Source organism: Oncorhynchus kisutch, linkage group LG5 (assembly GCF_002021735.2).
Source record: "Oncorhynchus kisutch isolate 150728-3 linkage group LG5, Okis_V2, whole genome shotgun sequence".
Lineage (NCBI taxonomy): Eukaryota > Metazoa > Chordata > Actinopteri > Salmoniformes > Salmonidae > Oncorhynchus > Oncorhynchus kisutch.
The window spans coordinates 10,706,189-10,725,788 of NC_034178.2; the positions used below are offsets into that span (position 1 = coordinate 10,706,189).

Genomic DNA, 19,600 nt, shown 5'->3' on the forward strand with positions numbered 1-19,600 from the left:
CAGAGAGACAGAGGAGAGGGGTGAGAAGGGAGAGATGTGTCTAGGGAAAAGGAGACGGGGGGGGGTGAAACAGGTGAGAAGGGAGAGATGTGTCTAGGGAAAAGGAGACGGGGGGGGTGAAACAGGTGAGAAGGGAGAGATGTGTCTAGGGAAAAGGAGACGGGGGGGGTGAAACAGGTGAGAAGGGAGAGATGTGTCTAGGGAAAAGGAGATGGGGGGGGTGAAACAGGTGAGAAGGGAGAGATGTGTCTAGGGAAAAGGAGACGGGGGGGGGGTGAAACAGGTGAGAAGGGGAGACAAAATGAAAGATGGAAAAGGGGGAACATGGAATGAGAGTGAGGCTGACAATCGCTTATGCTGTTCTGAATGGTGGGCCTATAGGTTGGTTAACAAACACAACAAACAGCGACACACGGTCACCAGGCTGCCAGTCTCTGTACCAGTCTATCATGTTCTCAGTGTGGGTGTGTGGGTGTGTGTGTGTGTGGGTGCGTTTTGAATTAACAGCCAAAGACATTGAAGAATCACTTTGTTTATCATATACAGGCCCATAAAAACACATGCTTTAATAATAATAAGAATAGTATTAATAATTATATTTGTAATAAGAAGCATGGAATATCACTGGCCTACATTTATGAGGCTGCACTCTTGAAGTCAAAAGATGTCAATAACATAATGTCAATAAATTACCTGATAAATAAATCTACATACAGTACTTCAGAAAGGACACGTTATTTGGGCGGCAGGTAGCCTAGTGGTTAGAGCGTTGGACTAGTAACCGAAAGGTTGCTGGATCGAATCCCCGAGCTGACAAGGTAAAAATCTGTTGTTCTGCCCCTGAACAAGGCGTTTAACCCACTGTTCCACGGTAGGCCGTCATTGTAAATAAGAATTTGTTCTTAACTGACTTTCCGAGTTAAATAAAAGGTTCATTTCATATAAATAAAATGAAATATCCTAAAATAAATCCATAAGAACAAATAAACAATCAAATTAAGCAAGAAATACAGATAAATGGTAAAAATACAGTGTTGTTTATGTACATCTGTTTGTGCTGTATGGACAAGTCTGTAATAGCCTGGTCCCAGATCTGTTTGTGCTACCATGCCAACTCATTGTCACGGCAAGGAGTTGAAACGATGGCTTTAACAAGACTGGCACTCAGGCTAATTTGCTAACACTTCCTATGAATATGCTCTTCATAATGTAAAATAAGCGCATAATAAGTGCTCATGAATATCAATTTAATCTCCATGCATTATAGTGCACTATACATAGCTCATAAGGCATTATACATGTGCTTATAATGCATTATTAAGAAGCTATTCATGAGAAGTGTTTAACAAACTATGCACGTGGTTGTTAGATGTGGGCTGACCAGGCTAGAGGGGATAGGAACCACTGTCTGGTGAGGTGAGGAGGACAAAGCCACGGGAGACAGATAAGAGAGGGGGACAGGAACAGGAAGGAACCACTGAGTCATGCAGCCAGGTCGATTTCCCCTGGAAGATTCTGGGAAAAGAACTTTGATTCTCATACCCTGTCCCGACCCACAGCCCAATGGGGCAATCATAATAATCATAATAATAATAACATCACGCCCGTATTATTTTATCATGGGTTTCACACTCACAGTCCCTTTCACAGTCTGAGTCAAAGACAATAATAAACCATAGATGTCATGTCATTTACTGATACACGATAGACAGAATGTTATGACCCATATTGAAAAGCCAATGCACATTATGTAGGGGTCTATCTATATGTAGGCGATCCTCTGTGACCTGAATGGTCCTCTCTGTAGAGTGGAGGGGGAGTGGTCAATACTCTCGTTGTATTGGTCGATCGTTTATTCGGACCCCTTTCTGTTTTGAACTCTTTATTGACCTCTTGTTGACCCTGTGCTGACTTCATGTAGGGTTCCTTTTGGTAGAGCCCAGGGCAGTTTAGACCAATCACCATCCACTGTTTCCTTGCTTGCTCCCTGATTGGGTCACTGTTGCTCCTCTGCTAGACATAGGACTACCCTCATTCCTATCGCAACAACTTTGTTGTCTGTCACTATAATAATATAGCACGTTATCATATAGTCTCTCACATCTCTCAGTCAGTAACCACTGCCAATAACCCCTATCTCACTGCTGAGTGGTACAGTCCAAGTAAGGGCAGTCACAAGGCACCCGTAAATCAACCGGATCTCCCAACTTCATTTAAAGAAGGGGGATTTCAAACTGCTTTCCTAAGAAGGATATCGTCCAGCACCAAGAATGCATAATGCTTCCTCTTAAAAGACAGATATTCTTCTCCTTCCCAGGAGGTGATCTGTTGTTGGGCTGGCATGGCACAGAGCAGGGGTGTTTATGACTAGTCAGTTCTCATCAGAAGGTCCCAACTCCATAGAAGGATGGAACCGTAGAAATGCAGTACAAAGGAACTGCCTGTTGACGACAGAGAATGATTTGAGGAATTAAGACTGCCGAGCAGTAGACAAGACTTTAAGTTGAATCTTTCAAAATCCTGAAGAGAGAGGATTGTATTCCGGTGTCCGTGGTAAAACGATGCCTCGTTTGAAACCTGAGCCATGCTTCTTTAAACTGTGTCCCGATGGAGACTGGCTGGAGGCTGGATGGAGAGAGAGAAGCCTCAGGTAACATCTATCCATCCAGTTGGAGGCCCTGTATTTCTCTCTCTGTCCACCAGGTCCAGTTCCACTGCAGTGTTTGTGGATGTGTGTACAGTATTTTCATGCATGTGGCTGGTGTGTGTGTGTGAAACAGAAAAAGGTTCAGCCCTTTACTATTCACATACTCTGATTGGCTCCAGCATTGTGGTGGGGGAGTGGTCAGTCAGACCTATACCGCAATACAGGCCTTTGGGGGTGTGGTCGCACCATTTAGGGGTGTGGTCAGATCCATACTGCAGCACAGGTGGGTTGTGGGTGTGGTCACACCTTTTGGGGGTGTGATGTGGCTGCCAGATCATTGGGGGTGTGGTTGGACCAGTGGTTAGGGGAGTGTTCAGACTCGTAGTAAGGGGCCTGCAGCCGCAGTGAGGGGCGTGGTGGAGCCACAGTCATAGTCCACATCCACATTGGTGTGAGCCCCTCCTCCCCCCATCAGTCTGCCCCCTCCAGGATACGGCCTGGCCTCAACCTGCCTGTCCCGGAAACTCTGGATGTAACTCTGTAGAGAGAGGGAGAGAAAGAGTGAGAGATAAAGTGAGAGAGAGACAGCAAGAGAGAGGAAAAAGAGAGACCGTGTTTTTTGATGAATGCTGATGAAGACACTGAGTAAGAAGAGATGAGGAGAATGGACAGTGGAAGCGAAAGGCAACGATAGAGAGAGAGAGAGAGAGAGAGAGAGAGAGAGAGAGAGAGAGAGAGAGAGAGAGAGCACACTTGCACACTCACAGGCGATAGGACGTCCCCGTCAAAGCGTCGTATAGGGTTGGGTTTCCTGCGATAGGCGGGCTCGGGGTGCAGGGGTTTGGGAGGGTGAGAGCTGTGGGTAGAGTCTCTCTGTTGCTTATTCTTCCTCTTCCTGCTGCGGTCCCTCCGCTCCTCCTTCTGACGGATACGCATCAGCTGGACCCGCCGCTGCTGACGACTGATTATCACTGAGAGATGGAAGACGGGGTTCAGATAAACACACACACACACACACACACACTCAAAGAACACACATAACGACATTGCGCAGCTAGCAACAGATGTTTTAAAACACGCACACAAGAACGACCCAACGCGCCCTTTGACAGTTGCCCTGCTCCACATGATTGTGTTCTGATTGTGTTCATCTTTTTATTTAGACTAGACAAGCAGAGCCAGGCACCATCTGGCAGACAGGGAGTTCACCCAGCAATAATCTGCTTCACTCTCTCTCTTCCCCTAAAGCTACCTGCTCTTTGTCTCTACCCCTCCCTCTCTTTTTCTCTTTGTTTCTCACTCGTAATCTTTGTTTACATTCGGGCGGCAGGTGGTTAGAGCGTTGGGCCAGTAAACCGGAAGGTTGCTGGATCGAATCCCCGAGCTGACAACGTCTTCCCATGAGCAAGGCAGTTAACCCACTGTTGCCCGGGCGCCGAAGACGTGGATGTCGATTACGGCAGCCCCCCGCACCTCTTTGATTCAGAGGGCTTAGGTTAAATGCGGAAGACACATTTCAGCTGAATACATTCAGTTGGACAAGCACCCCCTTTCAAGCACCTCTCTCGCATATAAATAGCTGTCACTCTCAAAATAAAAAGTCCACAAACTTCAGCATTGACGTCAGTGTAACCCCTTCAACCCAGAATCTCAGACTCACCCTTGGTGTGGGAGTATCCCTCTGCTGTCACCTTCCACTGTATTAGCACCCCCAGGAGCGTCAGAACAGGCCACACCCCCAGCACCACCCAGGTGATCCAACAGACGGGTCTCCCTCTGGGCGCCGCTTTCACCCTCTCATACAGGTACAGCACCAGGGCAAACAGCTCCACAAAGTAGTCCAGCGCCACGGTGATCACCGCCGCCCCGAACACGGCCGTGGACACGGTGGTGAAGAAGCGCTGCCATTGGAGGGTGAGAACGGCGAACAGCATGCCCAGGCCGAGCAGCACCCCCAGGGGGACCCAGACCGACCTCGGGGGGCTGTTGGACAGCTCCTCCATGCCCACCAGGGTAGCCACAGCCACCAAGAGGCCCAGGAGGAGACCCACCATGAAGAGACCCACGGAGCGAACCAGCATGGTGACCAGGCCGCAGAGGGTGCCGATGCCCAGGCCGATGCCCACAGAGGCCTCAACACTGAGCTGGGTGTCCAAGACGCGCTCCTTATAACACAACATGAAGATGACGATGGAGCCGAACATCAGGCCCGTCAGGAACATCACCGCCTTGAAACAACGGTACCCTGAGGAGAGAGAAAGACAGGGAGTTGGTCTTGAACATAGAGGTCCACTATATTGGTGTTCTATATAATTCTGCGGTCTTGAGATTGACTTGTTTGACCATCTCTGTTATATGTTTACCGTGGCAATGTACAATGTACCAAGTCAATAGTTTATTCAATTAAATTGGATTCAGAACGCGAGAGTCACATTTTTAGATGGGGAAGAGAGAGAGAGAGCGAGGGGGAAGAGAGAGAGAGAGAGCGAGAGACAGGAGAGAGAGAGAGAGAGAGACAGGAGAGAGAGAGACAGAGAGATGATTATCCTATGAATAACCCCGGAGCGGCTAAATTCTCCAGAAAATCAGCTCAGTGTTGCTCACATAATCTCATTACCGTGCATCACCTGTAATAACTGTTAAATCATAGTGTCAGAGAGGTTCTGCTGCTGTGACAGATGAACATTACCATTGAGACTAGTGAATTACCCCTCAGTGTTTCCAAGAAGGAAGGAGCTATGACCTTACAACTGCTACAAAGAATCCCTTTTGCTCACCGAAGAAGCAGTAGATGATGCCAAAGAGGCAACACATGGAGCACACGACGGAGGGAACCACTTTGTAGCGCCGGCCCGTCTCCTCGCAGCCGTCCAACCGCTCAGGGTTTAGGTCCTGAGGGGGCGGGGCCAGCTTGAGCGCCAGCGTTTGCAGCGTGGACGTCATGGCGACCAGAGAGTGATGGAGTGATGGAGAAAGTGAGAACGAGAGATGGAGGGATTGGGGTGTTCAGGAGAGGGAGGAGGAGGGCAGGGAAGATCAGGGAGCATTTCCCATCCAAACGAATCCACCTGTAGTGAGAAAGAGAGAGAGAGAGACAGAGAGAGAGTGAAAGAGAGAGAGAGAGAGAGTGAAAGAGAGAGAGAGAGAGAGTGAAAGAGAGAGAGTGAAAGAGAGAGAGTGAAAGAAAGAGAGCGAAAGAGAGAGTTAGAGAGAGAGAGAGCGGTCAACGTTAGACATGTTTGCATTTACTATAGCTGTTGCAAAAACCTCCACACACACAGTGTGTAAGTAGAGCAGTGATCAAGAGTTACAGAGGACAGACTCCGTTGTGTTTCGATCTGGCATTTCAGTGTGAATACCATCTCTCAACACGTTGGAACAAACCTCAGAAACACAGTCTGATTGTTCTACACGTGTTCTTCTATTTGAACAGTGACGGACTCTCTCCCACACAAAGACACTGACATATGCTTCGCTAAAGCTCTCACCCAACGACCTCGTTCCCCTCTTTCCCACTCCTCCTCCTTTGTTCTCTCTCTCCCCCCGTCTCTCTAGCCTTCCGTGCAAGGAGGTTTCTGGGTCAGATGTTGGGTTACATAAGGAGCCCAGTGTGTGTTAGTGAGCTCGTCTGACTCTCACTGGAGCTGTTGCTGGTGAGATATTCATGAGCTCCATATTGTTCCCAGCATGCATCACTTTACCTCCCCGACGCCTCGCTATCGCTTATCCTCACCTCACCTGAACATCACCCCACCCCTTCTTGCGTCGCTCTCTCTTTTGCTCTCTCCTTCCTTCCTTCCTTCCTTTCCTCTCTCTCTCCCCCTTCTATCCTTCCTTTCCTCTCTCTCTCTCCTACCCTTTCTCTGTCCTTCCTTCCTTCCTTTCCTCTCTCTCCTTCCTTCCTCTCTCCTCCCCTTTCTCCTTCCTTCCTTCCTTTCCTTTCCTCTCCCCTCCCCTTTCGTCTCCTTTTCTCTTCCTTTCCCATGGCAGGTTTCATTATTTCTCTCCCAGAAGGTGTGGCTCTGACAGCTATGGGGTTACTGCAAACAGGTTTCACACCATTTAACATCATAGAAGTGAAGGTGCTTGCTTGGGTAGAAAGTTTTAGCATGTCAGCATTTACCAAGGCCTCTGCATATGCATCAACCAGAAAGCCAGGTGTGTGTGTGTTTCTCTGTGTGGCTCAGTGCCCGTGTCAGGCCTGATCAATGGCCCAGCATGAAACTGTGTGTCTGAAGTGATGCATCATCCACCTGAAGGGAGAGTAAACACATTGATATGAATGAACTGAAGCTGCAATAGGTCTCTGTAGGATACAGCCTTTATACCGTCCTCTAAGGATGGAATAGGAGGGGTAATGGAGAGCTCAGAGGAGAACCTAGTGAAAATCTGATCCCTGGCTGACTCTACGGTATCAACTGGGATTCATGAAATCATCCCTGAGGATATGGATTAAAAATAGAATTGGGTTAGGACTGAGGGAGGAAAGCACAGAACAGAAAAAGACAGGGTGAGAAGGGACAAGTGGTGTGAGAGATAAAATGGCAACACTAGAGGCCGGTGTGAAAGTGTGGACAAGTAGAATAGCGTTAGATCCTACATTTAGTCCCAGACATTTTAAGATCCATATGGAGCGTCCATACACTAGCGATTGTCTGGACAGGGTGGAAACTTGCAAACACACTCATTGAATGGCTTTCCACGTCATATCTTTTTTAGAACAGAATCAATCTAGTAACTGGCGTTTTTCCTGGTCAGGTCACAGGTTCAGGACAAACTCAGAATCTAAGAATATCATATGATAGAGGGCAATGTGGTGTGGATAAAACCATGGTATATATACTGTAGGTGCTGTGAAGTGGAGCAGCCTATCCTGTGAGATAGGTGGAGTCTGTCCACTGCCCAGCGGCATCATGTTCTAGTCTAGCAGACATCCAGCTGTGTTAATCCCCAACGGGCCTGTGTGTGTTTGTACGGTCTATGACTTCCCCTTGGCCAGTGGGGCAACCATAGCAGACAGCTGTACTTGCTGACATCATCTCATCTGACAGATGCTCAAAATCTACTCAGCCATATGTTAACAGACAGCATCAATATAGCTGCTATGACGCACGCCCCTTTATATGGTGTCTGCTGGTGTGGACAAATGAGAGACTTCACTGAATGGACTGTGGGCTTTACAGGTCAACCTTGTCATAGGAAAACGACATAAGCATATGTGAAAAAAGGCACGTTGACAACATTATACTGTACCTGCCTCCCACTTCTACTCTCAATTGAATGTTCAAAAGGCACTATATAAATACATTTTGATGCATTTGTTACTCCTACTCCACTATTTTCTGCAGCGTTTTTCATAATGCAGAGGCAGCTCTGCAGAGTGGTCACTAGCGGGCAAAGCCACAAAGTTATGACATGTTAAACTTAACCCTAATCACACTGCTAACCCTAATCTTAAATTAAGACCAAAAAGCTCATTTTATTTTTCATAAATTGTACTGAACTGAGAGCAGGTTTAACCAGAGGGAGAGGTGCAGCTGGGTGTGTATGTGTACATATATACACTACCGTTCAAAAGTTTGGGGTCACTTAGAAATGCCCTTGTTTATGAAAGAAAAGCACATTTTTTGTCCATTAAAATAACATCAAATTGATCAGAAATACAGTGTAAACATTGTTAATGTTGTAAATGACTATTGTAGCTGGAAACTGCAGATTTTTTAAATGGAATATCTACATAGGTGTACAGAGGCCCATTATCCACAACCATCACTCCTGTGTTCCAATGGCACGTTGTGTTCGCTAATCCAAGTTTATCATTTTAAAAGGCTAATTGATCGTTAGAAAACCATTTTTCAATTATGTTGGTACAGCTGAATACTGTTTTTCTGATTGAAGAAGCAATAAAACTGGCCTTTAGACTAGTTGAGTATCTGGAGCATCAGCATTTGTGGGTTCGATTACAGGCTCAAAATGGCCAGAAACAAAGAACTTTCTTCTGAAACGCATCAGTCTATTCTTGTTCTGAGAAATTAAGGCTTTTCCATGCGAGAAATTGCCAAGGAACTGAAGATCTCGTACAATGCTGTGTACTACTCCCTTCACAGAACAGCGCAAACTGTGTCTAACCAGAATAGAAAGAGTGGGAGGCCCCGGTGCACAACTGAGCAAGAGGACAAGTACATTAGTGTCTAGTTTGAGAAAGACGCCTCACAAGTCCTCAACTGGCAGCTTCATTAAATAGTACCCGCAAAACACCAGTCACAACGTCAACAGTGAAGCAGCGACTCTGGGATGCTGGTCTTCTAGGCAGAGTTGCAAAGAAAAAGCCATATCTCAGGCTGGCCAATAAAAAGAAAAGATTAAGATGGGCAAAATAACAGACACTGATCAATTTGATGTTATTTTAATGGACTTTTTTTGTTTGTTGCTTTTCTTTAAAAAACAAGGACATTTCTAAGTGACGCCAAACATTTGAATGGTAGTGTACATATACAAACACATACACACCCAGCTGGACCTCTCCTTCTGGTCAAACATGCTCCCTCTCTCTCTCTCTCTCTCTCTCTCTCAATTCAGTTCAATTCAAAGGGCTTTATTGGCATGAAAAGCCAGTATGAGGGTTTGTGCTCAGGCTAGAATCACCTCCAGACTGAGGGTTTGTGCTCTCTCTCTCTCTCTCTCTACTCATTCCAGGGTTTTACTTTAGTGTTTACTATTTTCTACATTGTAGAATAATAGTGAAGACATGAAAACTCTGAAATAACACACATGGAATCATGTAGTAACAAAAAAAAGTGTTAAACAAATCAAAATGCATTTTTAGATTTGAGATTCTTCAAAGTAGCCAACCTTTGCCTTGATGACAGCTTTGCACACTCGTGGCATTCTCTCAACCAGCTTCATGAGGTAGTCACCTGGAATGAATTTCAATTAACATGTGTGCCTTTTTTGAAAGTTAATTTGTGGAATTTCTTTCCTTCTTAATGCGTTTGAGCCAATCATTTGTGTTGTGACAAAGTAGGGGTGGTGTACAGAAGATAGGTATTCCGACGCAAAAAACAGATATACAGTCACAAAAACCATCAAGCTCTATGATGAAACTGGCTCTTATGAGGAACGCCACAGGGAAGGAAGACCCAGAGTTACCTCTGCTGCAGAGGATAAATTCATTCGATTTACCAGCCTCAGAAATGGCAGCCCAAATAAATGCTTCACAGAGTTAAAGTAACAGACACATCTCAACATCAACTGTTCAGAGAAGACTGAGTGAATCAGGCCTTCATGGTCTAATTGCTGCAAAGAAACCACTACTAAAGGACACCAATAATAAGAAGAGACTTGTTTGGGCCAAGAAACACGAGCAATAGACATTAGACCGGTGGAAATCTGTCCTTTGGTCTGGAGTCCAAATGTAGATATTTGGTTCCTACCGCCGTGTTTTTGTGAGACGCAGAGTCGGTGAACGGATGATCTCCGCATGTGTAGTTCCCCTCGTGAAGCATCGAGGAGGAGGTGTGATGGTGTGCTTTACTGGTGACACTGTCTGTGATTTATTTAGAATTCAAGGCACACTTAGACACAGCATAGACACAGCATTCTGCAGCGATACGCCATCCCATCTGGTTTGCGCTTAGTGGGACTATCATTTGTTTTTCAACAGGACAATGACCCAACACACCTCCAGGCTGTGTTAGGGCTATTTTACCAAGAAGGATAGTGATGGAGTGGTGCATCAGATGACCTGGCCTCCACAATCCCCCGACCTCAACCCAATTGGGATGAGTTGGACCACAGAGTGAAGGAAAAGCAGCCAACAAGTGCTCAGCATATGTGGGAACCCCTTCAAGATGGTTGGAAAAGCATTCCAGGTGAAGCTGGTTGAGAGAATGCCAATTGTTTAACACTTTTTTGGTTACTACATGATTCCATTTTTGTTGTTTCATAGTTTTTGATGTCGTCACTATTATTCTACAATGTAGAAAATAGTAGAAAATAAAGAATTACTCTGGAATGAGTAGGTGTCCAAACTTTTGACTGGTACTGTAAATACACTGCTCAAAAAAATAAAGGGAACACTTAAACAACACAAATGTAACTGTCCACAAGCAACACTGATTGACAATAAATTTCACATGCTGTTGTGCAAATGGAATAGACAACAGGTGGAAATTATAGGCAATTAGCAAGACACCCCCAATAAAGGAGTGGTTCTGCAGGTGGTGACCACAGACGACTTCTCAGTTCCTATGCTTCCTGGCTGATGTTTTGGTCACTTTTGAATGCTGGCGGTGCTTTCACTCTAGTGGTAGCATGAGACGGAGTCTACAACCCACACAAGTGGCTCAGGTAGTGCAGCTTCACAGATGAAAGCAGGTTCACACTGAGCACGTGACAGATGTGACAGAGTTTGGAGACGCCGTGGAGAACGTTCTGCTGCCTGCAACATCCTCCAGCATGACTGGTTTGGCGGTGGGTCAGTCATGGTGTGGGGTGGCATTTCTTTGGGGGGCCGCACAGCCCTCCATGTGCTCGCTATATCTATATATAAACTCTCTGAGAGAGTTGCTCTTAGCTGACATATCATAGTTATGTGTGGCACCACAGTGTAGTGACTGACTGTATGTTTAAGGATGGAAATGTCAGTGCTTCTGTAGAAATGTCATCAAAGCCTTCAAGAAGAGAGGGCTGACTAACAATGTGGCTGAGAATTCTAACAAAGTCTTACGTCAGTCTCACGTCAGTCTCATTAGACACAATGATCAGCACTGAATAGTGTATGTATTTCTGCGTCTGCGCCACAGTCGTCGTGACTGACGCCTAGCCAAAGCATGTACCACCCCCCCCACACACACAGCCCACTCAAGCCTCTTCCTGCAAGCTGTTGTCGTGCTACAGCCTTGCAGTGCAGTCTGGAGCTGATGTAACCATGCTGACTGGTGACTACCCACAACCCACCATACAGGAACTGGACCCGCTCCAGTCTCCACACACACACACACGATCAGCAAGACATCGGTTGCATCCCAAATGGCACTCTATTCCCTATATACTGCACTACTTTTGACCTGAGCCCAGTGCACTAAATAGGGAATAGAGTGCCATTTGGTACGCTCACATAATATAATACTCATCCTCCTACGGCTCCACAGAGACCTTTGATATATGTTTAAGGACAGTATGGGGGGGGGGGGGGTTGTGTGTGTGGCTGCCTCCATTACTCCATTAGCAGATTGCACTAACCTATTTAGTCATCGCAATGTTCTTCTCAATACAAACAAATGTGTCACTACAGATGACAGTCTGTTTCTCAGCTCCCCTCTCGCTCTCTCTCATTCCCTCTTGGTTTTACCCTCCTCTGTGTCACAGTGACAGTGTCGTGAGAAGAACACCAGTGGACATGTGCAGGGATGTCACCTTGTATGATCATCCCACTGTAGTGAGTGGGCATCAGCAATAGCTGTAACACGTGTGATACCCAGCACAGGCTTGGCTTCCAATGCCAACCATAAGTAACCTTTATTTAACTAGGCAAGTCAGTTTAAGAACAAATTCAAATTTACAATAACGACAAAACCCGGGAGGCACTGGGCCAATTGTGCACCGCCCCATGGGACTCCCAATCACACCCGGATGTGATACAGCCTGGATTTGAACCAGGGACTGTAGTGACACCTCTTGCTCTGAGATGCAGTGCCTTAGAGCACTGCGCCACTCGGGAGCCATATAGTATAACTCTCATAAGTACGACTACACATACAATCTTGAAACTATGAAAGATGTATCTGACAACTGTTCTTATTTTTCAGAGTAAATAACTCACAAACACTAGAGAAGCTGAACCAAGTTGAATTCTTCCCAAAGGGTCGGAACAGCTGTATTCAGACAAAGCCATGTTCCCACCACTACCAGTATACAGTATATACTCTAGAGGTCGGCCGATTAATCGGCATGGCCGATTAATTAGGGCCAATTTCAAGTTTTCATAACAATCGGTAATCGGCATTTTATGGCCGCTTACATTGCATTCCACGGGGAAACTGCGTGGCAAGCTGACCACCTGTTACGTGAGTGCAGCAAGAAGCCAAGGTAAGTTGCTAGCTAGCATTAAACTTATCTTATAAAAAACAATCAATCTTCACATAATCACCAGTTAACTACACATAGTTGATGATATTACTAGGTTAACTAGCTTGTTCTGCATTGCATATAATCAATGTGGTGCCTATTAATTTATCGAATCACAGCCTACTTCACCAAACGGGTGATGATTTAACAAAGGCGCATTTGCGAAAAAAGCACAATTGTTGTACGAATATACCTAACCATAAACATCTTTTGCCTTTCTTAAAATCAATTGAAGTAAATATTTTTAAACCTGCATATATATATATATATAACAAATAAAATTGGCCGATTAATCTGTATCGGCTTTTTTTGGTCCTCCAATAATCGGTATCGGCGTTGAAAAATCATAAATCTTTCCAATCCTTACATCTTATGGTTCCACATGAAGAGGGTAATAGGATAGTGAACCATACTTTCTCCCATCAGGGGATCTGACCTGACCTCCTGACCTCAAACCCCTCCTTTGCCTAATCCACAGATGTCCATCCGCTTCCCCTATAGCAATCCTGTGACTTCTTCCCGTCCACCCAACACATTCCAAAGCCCTCTGTCTTTATACAGAGAACCATTCACTTTTGACATTAAAAGCCAGTCTCTTTCACTCCTTTAGATACTATGCTTCTGATCTAGCATGTCTTTAGTATCTCAATGTTCAAAGGTGACCCCGAATCCAACACCTTTGTCGCATTTCCCAATCTCAAAGGGATATGTTGAAAAGGAACATGGGGTGAGAGCAGGAAGTGAATTACATGAAGGAGACCTGAGACTACACAGAAGAAAGGGTTGAATAAGAGTGAAAAAGGAGAACAAGAAAAAGAAAGAAAGCAAGACGAATGATAGGACAGATCTGCCAATGGGCTCCCCATTCCGCAGTGTTTGCTGACATAACCACTTCATAATGCATTACTCACTGTGTTACTGCTGCTGTGGGCTTCTGGTCTGTCGCTGCTACTAAATGTCTTCATAGACTTCATCAGATGTTTTCTCACTGTGTTACTGCTGCTGTGGGATCTGGTCTGTTGCTGCTACTAAATGTCTTCAAAGGGTTCCCCAGATGTTCTCTCACTGTTTTGGAGCTAGGAGGACAATTAGTGTGCTTCTTAAAAAAATACAATGAAGCAAGCGCACCCATTTTATCAGGAAATATACATTTTGAAGTTCTATTTATTGTATTGGGAGTAATTATATTTTCATGTCCAATCCCAGAGATACAAAATGGTGGCTTTGTTGCCAGTCTTTCCTTTTTTGCTTCTTATCTCCATCAACTTCATAATCAGTAGTCTGATCAAGCAAGATTGCACCATTCCATTCTCTCTCTCGTTTCCTCAGTTCCTCCAGTCTTCCTTCCCCTATCGGTTGTTGCAGATATCTTTGGGTTCGCCAGTCTTATCTATCGTTCTCTCCCCAAAACCCAAATAAATACCTAGTTCAGAAACACAAGGTTATGTCGAACGATTTGAAATCAATGTAGCCTGGGTTGTCCCAGATCTGTTTCCTCTCTCTTGCCAACTCTTTATGGAATTGTTATGCCAAACATGTTTGGCTTGACAATGACAGCAAAAGGAGTTGGCAAGAGCACAAACAGATCAGGGACCAGCCAGGCTAGGATGAAAGTATGATGCCCACGTAACTGAATGAAGGCCAATGAACTACTGTGAGAATTCCGTGAGGTGTGTGACAGACCCGAGCTCACCCGGTCACAGACTTAGATCACACAGTCCTATCAGAGCCACTTTCCAATGAAGAACTAGAACTTGTGGAATGGACACAAGGGTTTAGCGTGATAACAGTGGCAGTTATCAATCAATATAGTTGTTCATTTCAACCCTGAACCTCTAAAGCTGCCTCGCATGTCGATCAATATCCATCACTGATGTCTGACTGGCTGTGGTCGCAGTGGAAACATGACAGGCTGTGTCACCGTGGTAACTAGGACAGCTGTGGTGGCAGGCAGATCATCGGTGTGTATGTCAACAGTCTCACGTGTTTCCCCCACACGGTCCCGTTGAGAGCCAGGCTGCTGTGTTGGGGCACCATAGGGACAATGAGAAACCCTTGAGGGGGCTTTGTCAAACCCTACCAGAGAGAGGAGACATGGTGTTGGACTATTATTTGTCCTCTACCCCCTCTGGTTCTGATACAAGGGCCCAGGCAGAGCTTCTCCGTGGAGGCCCAGGCAGAGCTTCTCCATGGAGACCCAGGCAGAGCTTCTCCATGGAGTCCCAGGCAGAGCTTCTCCATGGAGACCCAGGCAGAGCTTCTCCATGGAGACCCAGGCAGAGTGTTGTGGACCTGGGTAGAGGAGGATGTGTTGTCTGGCCTGGGGATCACCTGGTTAGACAGTCAGTGGCACATAATGGGCAAATAAAAATGATCTTACTTCAGTAAATCCTGCCTGGTATAACAGAGAATGGCCTAGTGACAGCAACTGTCACGTAAACCCAATTGGTGCTCATCAATGGATCAGCTAGCCCATCAGACTGGATGGACTAGAAATCTCTTCATTCTGCCCATAAAAGGGGGTGGTGGTGGTGGTGGTGGTGGTGGTGGTGGTGGTGGTGGTGGTGGTGGTGGGGTGGATCCGGGGGCAGATAGAGAGAGCGATGGGTTTATCTATGAGAGCTTTGTGTGTCAGTAGACATGGCCATGAATGCTACCAATTGTTTCCCCCAGCAGACTGCAGAGGCTGCAGCTCCTACACACTCTCTGGGATGGAGTTCCTTTGGAGTCGTTAATGAACTGAACAGACCACTTTACGCATCTCTCAAAAGAGACCCAGGCAGTCTAGTGGGAATCTAAGGGAGTCGAATTCCTTCTGTGTGTGGACGTAGAGCTGACTTGCAGTGGTTTATTACACATACAAAGAGTCTCTCTCTACTGACTCTTCTAATCTAATTGAAATCGATTCACCTGTATTTATTAATTCATTTATTCACAAGGACAAATGATTGAGATCCAGAAACAAAGGCTAGACCTTAAGCAGTTGTAAAAGTCAATTCAGCGTGTTACGGTTCATGCTCTTCATACTGACGATTCAGTTAGTCCTAGTCTGTGTCAGTCTGATCTGGTGTTAATCTTGGTGTGTGTGTGTGTGTGTGTGTGTGTGTGTGTGTGTGTGTGTGTGTGTGTGTGTTCTGCACGTAGACAGATAATGAGATTGGGACCTGCTATCTGTATCTGTAGCCAGGGGGAAGGACAGCAGAGGACTGGATTAATGCCATTTACAATCCATCTCATTCACACCCCTCGTGCATACACGCTTCACCTCTCCTCAATTCACCTCCCGTACTCACTCTCTCCAACTCTCTCTGTATCCCACGACTTTTATATTGCGTCTGCTGCCACCACTCCTCCATACATGTGCATCCCATTCCCCATCTCTCTCCTCTACCAAGTCTCCACGTTCTCTCTGCTCTTCTTCCCCCCATGTCCCTTGCTCCTTCTGAGTGTGAACACTGTTATTAGTCTTTACTTAGCGTTGTCATTGTTACATAACTGGGACCAACAAAGGCTCGGTCTCCACACCATCTTTAAGATGCTCCTGCAGTATAAGCCCCCCTCAGTGTTCACAACACTCCCCCTCCTCACTGAAACCCCTACACACTCTCTCCCTGTACACCCCGAGGAAGGAGTTCGATAATATCCCAAAAAACATCCCGCTCTTGCTCATTCAGGAAGTGTATCTTGCTGCATAACGATTCACCTCATCTCTTCTCACCACCTCCTCGTCCCTCTATACTCTCAGATGTGTGTTTCCTTTCCCTTTCTCTTTTTTCTCTCCTCGCAATGGTCGAAATGAATGATTTGTTCCTCGAATTCGGAGGCGATGATGGGAAGGGAATGAGAGGAAGTCATGCACTTAAACTACTGGCAGCCTGACACTTAGCCATCATTCAACCACACATAGCAGGCAATCAAGATCTCTCTCCCCCTCTCTGAATTAAGTTATTTCATTTAAACGCAACGTAATATAAAAAAATATCTCAGCAGCTCATCAGGACATGGGATTAGACACATAACTATTTAACCATCATCATAATTGAAGGGATTAAAGCATCATAGTTACGCTCATCTGCATAATTAAAATGAATTCCATAATCTACATAATCTGTGTACAATAAAAAAAAGGTCACTCACATAAGTAAACAAAGGATTTCAGAATGTACAACAAAACACATGTCTGATAAGCAATACGACATTCCTGTGTTTGTGTGTGTGCATGTTGAGGAAGGACTTTTGCTTTTCAGTTCCTTAATTCAGGCTGCATGCTCATATGACCCCGTTCATGACCCCTGACCTCTAAACTAGCACTGTCGAATAACAACACAGCAACGAGTCAAGAGTCAATCAATAGTCTTCATGAACTCCCTCATCAATGGATCTATCATGCAATTCAATCAACACAGTGATGAATTCATGGGATAATTCAATGACATGTTTTTGCTGATAAAACAACAATGCTTCCATTGGTCGTTATGACAGTTAGAATGCCAATAAAGGGTCACGATGAGGACAGATAGCTCTGTCTAAGTAGATGGTCACTCAGCCACAGTGTCTTGTTCCTATGTAGGTCTACATTGACTGACGCTGCCTGGCCTGTTCTGAGAAGGGGTTGGAACAGGTCAGAGGTCAGGATAATGAAGTGGAACTTGGATCAGTGTCAGGGCATGGTTGTTTTCAGGGCAAGGCTGTTCCACTGCTGCCATGGAAATCAATGGGCAACATGCTTCTTTATCTCCACCACTGACAAACACCATGTACGCACACACACACACACACACACACACACACACACACACACACACACACACACCTTTCAGTGTGCGTGAGAAAGGAAACATGTCTGTGTGTTATCAAAGCCTGCGATTTCTCTGGAAGGCAGATGTTTACACTAGGAGACAGAATCTACACTTAACATGAGAAATATGGAGAGACATCGAAAGAGAGAGCGAGATCGGATGAAAGAGAGAGAAATATGAAAAGAGAGAGACACAGACGCCAGATTGTTGTCGACAAGGCTCAAGATGTTGTCTGTTTGTTTTTCCCTCTAGGATCATTCAAACCAGTGTGCACCACCAACAGGCTAAGGAAACCCTCACGGCATGAAGGCTGTGGAGTTGACAGATTGACTGCCTCACTAGAATAATAATACACAGACAGTCGTATCCTGTCTGTTAGGCGAGAGAGCAGGTAGTATTATCTTCAATGTGTTTACCCTGTGACTCAATGACAACTGAACGCTTTTCTTTCCACAACACACCAGTGAGACCTAAAGACTTAGTTCCCTGAGCTAATAGCCTAGGCGTTTAGCTCAGTGGGCTATTCCACAGCATCGAGGTGGGCAGAAACCCAGTCACTCACACCTCCATAGGCTTAGCCTACACATTTATTTTGACTGGCTGTTTTATGGTGGCATTCCCCTGGTTTGCGCTTTATAATAGATGGTGCTATGTTGCCTACCCAAAGCGTCTACACATTTTGTATTGTAATGTAACGGACATTGACCCCGTGATAGAAGCATCATTGACTGGAATGGAATCTTTGCACACATTGCGCTTTGTGGACGTCATGGACATAGCTTTACATGGCAGAAATTAAATGATGATGTCATTGATGCTATAGTGCCGTCGGACTTGTAAGAGGTCTGACCTAATTAATTAGATGTAAACAACCATTCCGTAGGATCAAATAATGCAACGGCAACGGTCATTTGACAATAGCGCCCGAACCCTATCGAACCAATGGTCATCGCAGCTAGGACAGTGGAAAACGGTTCTGCCTGGGATGCCCGAGGCATGGAATGTCCATTCGAATGGTTCCTATGAATGAACAAACATCGAATGGTTCCTATAAATGAACGAACAAACAAAGAGGCAAACCGTCGGCGGCAACTCACCATCACAAAGCCTCAGCATCCTGCGAAGCACTGCCCCAGCCATTCTGTCCGCATCTTGCCCCAGAACGACTCATCCGAATCGTTCAGCATCCCTCATTTTGATACTCACTCCCTATGAATAGGATACAGTCAAAGCCCATTAGGGCGACGGATGATTCTAGCTGCTCCAGGTAATCCAATGTAGCCAGACACAAGACAACTGTAGCCTAATTCAAAAATATACCGTGACTAGTCTACATTATAGACTACACTATTCTATGTATAGCATCAATTTAGAGATGTATCCTACAGCCTCATCCAATCCACATTCGAAGCTTTGCAGAGTGCCGAGGAAAATAATATGAGCGTGCAGGGTGTAGAGGAGATGTATCGCATCAGCAGGCTCTATAGGCTCATGCCGGGGCATACCATTCTAAGGAAAAGTGCAGGGCTGGATGGATGAGGATAAGAAGGAGCGCTCTAGGACAAAATATGGAGGACAGTGGTCCCGACCCATGTGAGATGTTCTGCATAGATTTTTTTTTAACTATTCTCAACATAAAATACATTTAACTAAATACATCCAGTGTTCTGAGTTGCCCTAAGTGTCTGTGGCCCGATAGGCTACTTGATAAATATGTCTAGGCTGGCTATTGGCCTATAATATAGCCCACATGTGAGATGTAAAATGTGAGCCTAATCATCCATAAATCTGCCGATAGGATTGGTGGCTAGATGTACTGTATAAAATTGCTTCAACTAGTTACAAGTAAACGAGTTAGGTTCTCAATTGATTTTTTGGGGGGCATTTGTTGAAACCAAACATATGATTCAACGCCAACTGTTATATTTGATTATTAACAAACCTATATTTCAAGTTGCAACCTACTGTATTTATTTTAACACTCAACTTACTTATCCCCTTTGGTTAAACCTAATAACTAACACAA

The 19,600-nt window shown here is 45.4% G+C and overlaps 1 protein-coding gene across 1 annotated transcript; it reads right to left on the bottom strand.

Annotated features, from left to right (window-relative positions):
• Positions 1–516: 516 nt before the first annotated feature.
• Positions 517–19,596, bottom strand: LOC116374166 (transmembrane protein 198-B-like). Its single transcript, XM_031824401.1, has 5 exons — positions 18,672–19,596; positions 5,425–5,715; positions 4,308–4,892; positions 3,413–3,618; positions 517–3,185 (listed from the first exon to the last, which is right to left on the bottom strand). The coding sequence occupies exons 2-5, from the start codon at positions 5,588–5,590 to the stop codon at positions 3,021–3,023; spliced, it is 1,122 nt and encodes a 373-aa protein (XP_031680261.1). The 5' UTR covers positions 5,591–5,715; positions 18,672–19,596; the 3' UTR covers positions 517–3,020.
• Positions 19,597–19,600: the final 4 nt, after the last annotated feature.